The following is an 11,103-nucleotide window of genomic DNA, read 5'->3' on the forward strand; positions in this document are numbered from 1 at the left end:
TCCCACCTTTAGTGGTGAGGAGTCACTGTATGTAAATATATCTTTGTTATATTTGTTAAGGTTTTAGAGAAGGATGACTTTGGCATTCTCGTCTTAGGGTGTTGTCGCAAAGGCGTTATTTCTACAAAATAAGGGGGTTTGTCCTGAGGATTGAGGATATGTATAAATACAGTAATCCCCATCAGTAAGAAGGAAAGGAGTCCATCATGATTTCTTGGAGAATAGGTGGTTATCAACCCCTCCCTAACTATAAGGGAGCAGTTGTCGCCCCTACGTGTTTAATAAATCGTATGTTCAAAAGGTCTCTATAAATACTTTTCCCCAAGGGAAAAAAGAGACATATCTCTAATGTGCGAGTGAGAGTTATCGAAGGAGACCAGGAGGTCGCCAGGAAATGTTACGTGGAGAGCCTCAAGCTAAAAAGGGCCCACACCTTGAGTGTCAGAACCAAGAAAATAGGATCAGGGATAACGTCGCCAAAGAGTACCTACAAAAGCGGGGAGGCTCCCCCTCCAACTAGTGACGAGAACAAAGATTGAAGGCCCAGAAGGAATTCCCCCTAGGATAAATGTAACAGCCCGATTTTATTAGATATTTTATTTATTAGCTTATTTGTGTGTTTTATTAATTATTTGTTTATTTAATTATTATGTGGTATTACTAATTAATTGAAATATCTAATTATATGCATAGTTGTGTTTTATGGTTTAATTAGGTTATTAGTAGCATACTATGTATTGGGCCTAATTAATAATTGGATGGGTGGGTAATAATATAACTAAGCCCATTAAGAGAAATATAGTAAGAAGAGGAAAACTAGGGTTTTAGAGATAACACAATTTGGGGAAAAGAAGAGAAGAGAAGAGAGGAGAAAGAACAAGAGAAGAGGAATTGTAGATTTCTTAAAGTTAGAAGGAGAAATTCAAGAGGTAAGGGTTTGAATCCAAGTTCTTGTAGGTTTATATGATTGGGTAATGTTGTGTATGCTTTCTATTCTTCCATTTCATGAATTTAGAAAATGATAGGGTTTATGTGAAATCAATTGGATTTTGTGGTTTGTTCATGTTCAATGTGTTGTATGGATGACCCATGGTTAGGAACATGTTTAGGAACCTTGTATATGTGCAAAATTCGTTTTCAATTGATGTAGGGATTGTGTATGGGTTAATGGATATTGTATGAGGGGATTAGGGAAGAAAAATGGTGAAATCTGAGTTTTCACGCAGCCTGGGTCGACCTATGCAGAACCTGAGTCGACCTAAACAGTCCAGAATGCCAAAAATCTATTTTTCCTTCTGTTAGGTCGACCTAGAGGAGTTTTGAGTCGACCTAACTGAGTTTGCGTCGACCTAGAGGTTCAATTTTGAGCAGATTTTGTAAAGACCATAACTTTTGATCCGTAACTCCGTTTTATGCGTCGTTCGAAGCGTCGGGAAGCTAATGAGATTTTCTACATGATAGAGTAGGGTTGATTGGCATTTGTTTAATTTAATTATGATGCTAATTGAAAATAACATGTAGTTATATGTGTATGTTATGGATGAATCTTGTATGACTAATGTTCATGGATGCCTTATGAGATGTTAATGTCATGAACTATGTGATTGATTGATAAATGCTAATTGATGTGTGATATTGGATTGAAAGTCATGTTGTGTAATGTTGTGCAAAGTTGTAAATATGTGATTGTGTAGTTTAAGAGATAGAGAGATCGTCTTAAATGCATGAGTCTTATTTTGTTGCACACGTACACAAGCATGAGTCTTTGAAAGTGGCAATGTCGGGTAATCTTGCGAAGATTATTTGCTTGTCCCAAACCTAACGAGTATGGGGTTTGAAAGCTTAACGAGTATGGGGCTTTGAGGTGGTTATCTTGTCCGTAGAGAGTGGCAATCGGCGTGACCGAAAATGATAACGGAGGGATCCACATGCATATCGCATTGAGTCACACTTGAGTCGCACGTGTCGGTGTGAAATGTTGTTGTTGGTGTGATTTATGTGATATGAATTGTGTGGAATGATGTTGGTGGATATGCATATATGTGAATTTGTGATTCATTTGATATGAATTAGTTGTTGTGTTATGAATGTGATATATGTGATTGAAACATATGTGATGTAGATGTGAATTTATATGTACTAATGATATATGTATATATGTGTGGATATGTGAATCATGTTTGATTGAGGATGATACATGGGTAAGAGAGGTGATTACATGTATACTTGTAATATTAATGACACGATTCCAATGATGTAAATATATTCTATGATGTTTCGTGAAATGGGATAGAGATGAATATGTGCATTTGGTGATATATGTTCATACTTGTGATACATCGGTGAATCTTATACATGTCTATATATTTGGAAAAACATGTGTATGTGATTATGTGATGATAACTTGTATATTTAGAATATGATTATGTTTGAATACAATTGTTACTTCGTGAATGTTGTCGAAAAGGATATGTACTTAGAATCTACATGTTGGTGAAATATGATCATATACATTGTTTAGAAATCATGTTTGATTATGTGGAATTGAATGAGCTAAGTTGTATGACATGAATATGTGAATCTTGATTAATTGCATGTTTATGTGAAGAGTGATGAATTCTTGAAATGTATTCTTGTTGTGTTTTACATTTCCCATATTATGTTTATCTATAAGAAGTTGAATTCTCACCCTTCTGTTTGAATGTTATCCTTTGTTGGTAACGTGCAGGTTTCATGGATAGTGATGCTTCGAAGAAGGCTTAGCTTAGAGATTTATATCTTTGTAAGGTGTCGTGACTAAGTAGTCACTTGTGCTATGGTCATATGTAACACATGGGGTTGGGTTTATATTTTATGACTTGTTGTTATGAGATATTTGTTTACTCGTACTGTATTTTGTATTTGAATACGTTATTTTGTTGATGAATGGCCTTGAGCCGAGATGTTGAGATATGGTGGATGATGTATGGGAATCATTCGACTTTACCATTTATTTGATGAGATGATTATTTCGCTGTGATTTGCATGTTGTTTTAAATCCCGTGTTATTTGGAAATGACCATTGCATGTTTAAAGATAAAATGTTTGTTTTATTTTGAAATATGTGTAACGCCCTTGTGAGATGCATGCTTCTTTACTCTGATTTACGCAAATGTATGCCTTATTTGTTTAGTATAGAATTGGGGGTGTTACAATAAAAATATTCCACCTACTACAAAGCTTTTGCAATAGAGTAACATGCATCTAATGAGTGTGTGTACTCTTTGGCCAAGGCAAGATTCTTAAGACGTGTATCACAAAGTACATCTTCAGCCTTCTTCTGACCTTCCTAAAACTCCTTCGAAAGGCTTCAAGATTTTGTACCCTTTTGTAAGAAGAATCTAGTGCCCGGTTTGCTTCGGGAATAACGACCTTAGATAGAAATGCCTAGGTAGAAACTAAAGTTTCATTCTTATTTGTCACTTTCTCAACCAGCATCAGGGTACTCAAAATGCTCCACAACTGCCCCTATTTCCAAAAGCATGATAAACACCCCTTGAAGATCTTCCAAATATTGATCTCACTCAATGGTATGGGCTTTGATATGTTCTTTAAGCACTCCCTTCTTCCCTTTAAAGACGGTCAGGTAAAAAGGCTTCTCCCTGCCCAGCAATACCAAAGGCCAAGATTGTCGATGCTTGACACATATAATAAGTAAAGTCTAATAGCTCATCTTGACAAGCTTCTTTGAGTTTATTTAAGAAATAAGAGTAATATTCTTTAGATATCAAAGACTAGAACTTTCTAGACATTTGCATACAAGGACTGGCCAGTAGCGTAGCATGCAACTCGGTCGAAATTGATGTAAAATCCCTTGTTGAGTCATGTCTCCTTAAATATCACGATAGTAGTCAATGACACTTAACGAGTGACCCCTCCACTTGAGACTCTTCAAGCTCAAGAATAAGGTTTATATTTCCTCCACCATCAGGTTATGACAAACATGGAGCATGTTTCACTGTAACTCAGTCAAATAAATCTCAGGCTTCCATTTATGTCAAATTTATTCTGCCATGGGTAACCGAAATGGTAGAGACCCCATTACCGGAACCCCTTTAATGGCTAAAATATTAGTAGAATTGACTTGGAGGGAGATAACCTAGAGAGTCCTCCTTATTTGCTACATTATTTTCTCATGTTTCATCGTATCTACATAACAAGAATTGACAGGTTACCAAGGCGTTCACCAAAGAATATTTAAAAAATAGAAACTTCCGCAATTGGTTTGCCAAAAATAACATTTCTGGCCTTTTTCGAGCCTGCATCCACTAGCAGGCATGTCTCTATGAACCACTTTAGTTGCTTTTTGGATGATGTGTCGGGAGGGATAACGCCCTCTACTTAAACTAGATCCTGGAAGTAGGATGTCAGCTTCCTCTTAAGGAAAACGACTTCTTGAAATAAATTATCTATCTTGTAAACTTAAGACAAGAAGTCTAAGAATAAGTGGCTTTAGCGCCAAAACTTAGAGAATGTGTTTGAGCATTAGTAAGGTGACATAGGGTCTATGGAGCATATTTTTGCGTGAGTTTTTTTGTTGAGGGGAGTGACCAAGAATAATTGATCCTTAAAGTGCTTCACATTATCCAAATAAACATCAAACATCCTAGTCTATTGACAAATAGATATCCAGCATTGGTCATTTGTTTAAGTAATTGAGATACACTGAGCTTTGAAAAGAAGAAAAAAATACGTCAAGGTCGGCAGACTCTTATATTCACAATATTATTAGAATACTTTGTCATAAGTCAAACTCACTAGGTGTAGTAGTGAAGGTTCAATTAACAAGTGATTAAGAGCGCATGTTGAACAAGTGACTCCAAACACAATAGGGGGTAAATTATGAAGTGTATAAATCGTGATTAATTAAAAAAACATTTTCTAAACAATACTTTATATTAGTTCAAAGGTAAAGAGGGAGAAAATAGGAAGAAATAACAAATAATAGAATTTAAACAATAGAAAGCAATGAGACAGTGATAGAGAAATTGTTCCAGGATTTATACAGGTTCAGTCTAATCACGTTGCCTACTTCTGTCGCCCAAGAATTTATTCTTTAGAGTTCCATTAATAAAAATTCTTGAGATTTTAAGTAAATGTCCATGAAACTTATTACAACATACTAGACATTTTAAATTGACTGATCTCCCAAACCAAACAAAGCTTTTGATAAGTGAGCACACAAACCAAACGTGGATTTTGATCGATTAATCTCAAGAACCAAACAAAGATTTACCACGAAAATCTCAAGAACCAAACAAAGATTTTACCATAATAATCTCAAGAACCAACAAGATAAGTCAAACAAGAGAAACACACTTTTGATGAATAACAATGAAGCACGAACATTAGTACAACCAAACTCTCACGTGTATTTTTCACTCACAAGGCACCAAGCCAGTTTTAGTGGAAGAATATAAAAAATAGAAAAGAGAAAAGCATAAAATGAGAAAAGGATAGTAGAAATCTCAATTCCGTTTGAAATGAGGATAAATCCTCTATTTATAGAAGAAATATGTCTAAAAAAAAAAAGGAAAACAATCCACGAGCTTTTTAATGCATCTAATCAATTATGACCTAAGGTTAATCGACTATATAAACTAAATATGAAAAGTTTTCAAATTCTCCGCCACTTAATCGACTATAAGCTTACTTAGACTATTAGAAGGCATTACTAAAAAGCTAATCAATTAACCCTAAGATGTTAATCGATTATCTAGTGTAAAAGCCAACGATAAAGGTTTAACCAAGCTAGTAACCACTTAGTTGCGCGTATAAAACATTTGCAGGTGATTTTATAAAAAGAAAGAGGCTTCAAAACATTTGAGTGTGTGCGGGAGAGTTGTCTTACTATTTTAGAAGATACTCATATACTTTTACAATACACTGATCACTTAATCACAATACCAAGCGAGCCTTCATCCTTCCTCTCTTTCACAACTTTGAAGCTTCAAAATCCATTGCTAGATTCATCATTGTTTCAACACTTCATTTGGGACTTATTTTTTATGATGAGGGTTGATATAGCTTCTTTGATATACATCATCATCAATCATAGGTTGCTTGACCAGAGATACTTAAGGGCTCTAACGAACGCTTGACATTAGGTGTGGTCTTCATCAAAACCGCCAAAATCATTTGCCAACAAGATCATCTTCATATAGTTGAACGTCCTACAAGCACATAGTTCCACAACGCCAACCTCGAAGTTTTTCAAAGAGAGACATAAACTTTTCAAAGAAAACTGTCACTCGTGATGAGGAATGACGTACCTGTCATATTTGTTACATACCCTCTTATCTTCATGGAGAACAACACACATGTTGGTGGAGAATATGAAAAATGAATGCTCTAGAAGTGGGGAGGTTCAATGAATTTCTCTCCTAAAATCATTTTCAAAAATTAGAATTTTACAAACTGGTGCGCTGATCACAATCGAAAGCGAAAGATAACGGAGGTTTTATCAAACACACAATTAAATGAATATTATAGTTAACTCATATTATAAAAAATCACAACAACTAAAAAAGATTAAGTTTCTTAAACAATCAATTCAACAACTATCATAATTCAATTTTCACACAAAGATCAAATTGAATTTGATTAATCGAATGATCAATCTAACAACCATAATTGCAAAAAAAATAATATTCAAATGACTAGATCTATCACATGCCTACGCATACATAATAAATCACTATAAGCAAATAAAATCCATCAACATGCGATTCTAAGAAAGGATACAAACTTAAACATGCAAGCTATATAGAAAATTAATGAGATACCGATAAGTAGGAATGAACCAGGACTTATAGTGATTCAACAATTTGTCCTCGTTTGTGCATATTACACTCTTCAATAGTTTCCCATTGAAATTTTGTTGTTCTTCTATTATGATTTTGATAATATTTACAATGTGCTTTTATTATAATTAAAGAACCAAATGGTGTAATTATATTACAACTTACGCAACTCCAATATGAGTCTTTCCTTCTTCTGTGTTACATAACCGTAGTTGAAATTTCTAAGACCTTCTCTCAGTCTTGAATGCTCTATTATTCAAATCCAAAATTTGCTCCAAGCATTTGTTTCACCATAATATTTACTTGATCCTATAAGTACATTTTCTAAGCTCTTTGCATTTATGATGGGATAGAAACTCCCATCCTCGTTCCACAACAACCTTTAATCCTATCTACCGAAGTCTTCCATAGAGATGAGGTCCTTTCTTTTTGCTCTTGCTAGATTGTCAATCCAAACCATACCATAGTATCTGATTTAACTCAAACACTTCACAAACATCAACAAAGAATGAACTTCTTCTACATTAGTTCTCACACTCTCTAAAAGTTGAAAAACAACCAAATCACTGTAATCTTCCTAGAGGTTGAAGATAACCACAGATGTAAAAGAAATACGCGGAAAGAATTCTTTGAAAGCGGGATTCCAGATTTTTAGAAATTTTATGATTATTATCATAATAATGGTGGTGAGCGAGAGAGAAAATGATTAATATAGGTGCTTGAGATGATGCACAACAAATGAGTAAAAACACCCTTTTGATTTGAGTCAAAAGCAATGGGTATGATTCGAGTCAAATGAGAGGAATGATTAGAATATAGAACTTAAAAGTTAAAATCCAAATTCTGCACCTTTGATTCAATTTAAGGAAATCCTTGATTAGAATCACAAAACCAGAATCAAAAACCAAAATTAGATGTACAGTTTTGATTAGAGTCGAGTTTTCATTTATTCAAGTCAACAATGTCGGAATTTGTGTCAAATTTTATCTGATTCGAATCAATAGTGTCATGATTTGAATCATACTTTGTGTGATTTGAATCAAATACACTATTGATTCAGATCATGAAAATCTGTGACTTGAATCAAACTGCCAAAGACAAATTCTGAATTTTCACATTTATTCATTGATTCTAAATCATACATAACCTTGATTCGAATCACATTGTAGAGGGAGCCGTGCAAACACTTTTATTATAACATAATAGCAACCAAGAGGTATACATCTTGATTAATGTGGGATTTAAGGAATACAAATAAATTTGAAATGCATATATTCCTATTGCAGTGGTGAACTAGATTCTGACATTGTCAACATAGATTTCGCGCACATGAGCGATCTTTTCCCAATCCTCGCCAGCAATCCTTTGGCATCTTGGGCTTAAAAGAGGACAGCCATCAATTTGCAAGACTTGTAAAGCAGTAAGGTGAACAAATCCAGACGGTAAATTTAGAAGGTTGGGACAGTACCGAATGTGTATGCGCATCAACGATGATAGATTCCTCACATAATCAGGCAGTGTCATGAGAGAAACACAGTCTATGATTAACAGAAACTGAAGACTACTTGCATAGAATTCAGGCTTGATTGGTAGAGTTCTCAGCTTGTGTAAACCTTTGATCGTTAACGAGCGAAGGCTAGAAAGACTTTCGATGCTCACATCCAATGATTCCATCTTAGGACAGTTTACAACTTCCAAATTTTCAAGTGCAGTGCAGTTTTTCAAATTACTTGGCAATGAAGCTAACTTAGCACAGTTGTGGATCCGTAGCGTTCGAAGGGAAGTGAGATTCTGAGTTACTTCGGTCAATGACACAAGATTTCTACAATGTTCAATTGTTAATGACCGAAGCGATGTTAAAGTACCAAGTTGTTTCTCAAAAACATTTGGAGAGGTTATCACCAAATGTCTAAGGGAAACTAAGTGATTAATTTTTTTTGGGAAGGTACTCATTTTTATGCATCCTGATAGCATCAATGCTTGTAGAAAATGAAGGCAACAAATTGAATCCGGAAGGAACCGAAGTTCGTTGTTTCCGTTTAGATTTAGATACCTCAGAAGTTTCATGCTACTGATGCTATTTGGAAGATATGTTATTCCCGTGTAGCTCAAATCCAACGCGCGTAAGTAAGTCAAACCCGAGAGGACAACATTCAAATGATCTCCCAACTTTGCACACAAAAGAAGTGTTCTCAATTTTGGTAACTTGAGAAACAAACTTGGATCTTCCCTTATTTCTCCTCGATCCCGAAATGAAATGTGTCTTGTGCTTTCAGTCATACTTGAAGTATCAGAGTTAACCATCAAATTTCCTGCCACTAAATTAGCAAGATCATGAAATAGATCATGCATTCTGCATTTTACTATTTCAGTTTTGTGATTCTCATGTACTATGTCGAATATTGATCTTGACACAAACTCATTTATATACCAAGTTCCAACATCTTCTAATTGTTGATCACTGTTTGATGGTTGAATGAAACCTTGAGCCATCCATAAATGGATTAAATCCTGCTTATCAAATTCTTTGCCTTTAGGAATTAATGAACAAAATGCAAAACATTCTTTAAATGGGGACGGTAATTGATCATAGCTTAACTTAAGAACCGACATTATACCGTCTTCGTTTTCAGACAGGTGACTCATACTCCAAGTATCGCTGTTTTTCACTGACGTCCAATAAGATTCCTCTTTGGTTCCAGATAGTAAACCTCCCACGGTGCGTATCGCTAAAGGCACTCCACCGCATTTCATCAATATCTCTTCACCGATTTTAACAAGATTAGGATGTTGGACTTTTTCTCCTTCTCCAAACGCCCATTTCTCAAACAACGACCTGCATTCGCCAACAGCCAAAGCACCTAATTGATACAAACTGTTTTCATTTTCATTTTCATTTTCACCCATCACGGACGCAGTACTTTTGTAGCGAGTCGTCGCTAGAATTCTGCTTCCTTTTGCAAATTTTCCTAACAACAATTTCTTCAGATCAAGCCATTCGACTCGGTTACATTTCCAAACATCGTCTAAAACAAGTAAACATTTCTTCTCACTCAATTTATCATTAAGACACGATGACAGGAAATCTATGTCATAAACATTCTGATCAGAAGAACAATCTACAGCTCTAACAACTTTCTTTTGCCAAATCCTCTCTATATTCAAATCATCCGACACATCGATCCAAAGCTTCAAATCAAAACCATTCTTCACTTTATCATCATCAAAAATTAAATTGACAAGTGTTGTCTTCCCTAACCCTCCTATTCCCACGACAGGAACAACAACAAAAGACTCATCATTATTACTATTACCACAACCACCTAATAACCTTTCAATCACCCTTTTCTTATCTTCTTCTCTTCCAACAACCTCAGTGTAACATCTAACACTATCCCTTTGTCTATTAGAAGAATCAACAACTTGTTGTTGATCAAGTTCCTGCAAATGAAGACTACTAATCCGATTTGCTATATCATCAATTCTAACTATAATTTTCTTAATTCTATCATCCATATCAGAAAAGAAAAACATGTTTCTTACCCAAGTAACAATTCTCATCTCAGCTTCCACTTTCTGCCTCAAAGCTTCAGCATTTATATCATCCAACAGGTCTTCTGCATCGTGCAGTACATCCCGGAGCTTCATCAACCAATCCTCAACCAAGTGATTCTTCTCCTGCTTCTTTTCTGCATCTAGAAGAACTGCTAATATTGCTGACATGTCGTTTCTTAGCTTGATGGAATCATCTTTGAAAGCAGATTGTAGATTATACTTGTTCATTAGTATAGTAGTGAGTTCTTCAAGAATTTTCTTCGCTGCTGATTTGCATACACTCATAGGGATTACCATTATGTTTGCAGCTGGTGAAGAAGGGAAGAGATGAATACATATGTCTCAGATTTCATAAGAGATTGCTCTTGATTTAAATTATTGGTTGAGAAAAGTATAATTAAAAATTATTGGTTGAGAAAAGTATAATGAAAAATTATTGGTTGAGAAAAGTATAATGAAAATAAACACGTTAACGTTAGTCAATTATTGGTTGGTTATAAGTTGTCATTAAGAAAGAAAACAACGACCCTTCAATGGGTTGTCTTAGCCATATCGTATCACCATTTTGCACTTGTCTTAGCCATAGTGTCTTATTTGGCAAAAGTTCGAGATCAAGGCGCCCATCGCCTAGCAAATAAGTCGCCTGTACGGAATCTAATGTGGTCGCCCATACAGTTCGCCTGATGTGGCAGTTAAGTAAGAGTGA

General features: G+C 35.1%; 1 protein-coding gene across 1 annotated transcript; it reads right to left on the reverse strand.

The window, feature by feature from the left end:
- Positions 1-8,020: 8,020 nt before the first annotated feature.
- On the reverse strand, positions 8,021-10,818 carry LOC131627196 (disease resistance protein RGA2-like). Its single transcript, XM_058898035.1, has one exon. The coding sequence runs from the start codon at positions 10,692-10,694 to the stop codon at positions 8,136-8,138; it is 2,559 nt and encodes an 852-aa protein (XP_058754018.1). The 5' UTR covers positions 10,695-10,818; the 3' UTR covers positions 8,021-8,135.
- Positions 10,819-11,103: the final 285 nt, after the last annotated feature.

This window comes from Vicia villosa, unplaced genomic scaffold (genome assembly GCF_029867415.1).
Source record: "Vicia villosa cultivar HV-30 ecotype Madison, WI unplaced genomic scaffold, Vvil1.0 ctg.000351F_1_1, whole genome shotgun sequence".
Taxonomy (NCBI): domain Eukaryota; kingdom Viridiplantae; phylum Streptophyta; class Magnoliopsida; order Fabales; family Fabaceae; genus Vicia; species Vicia villosa.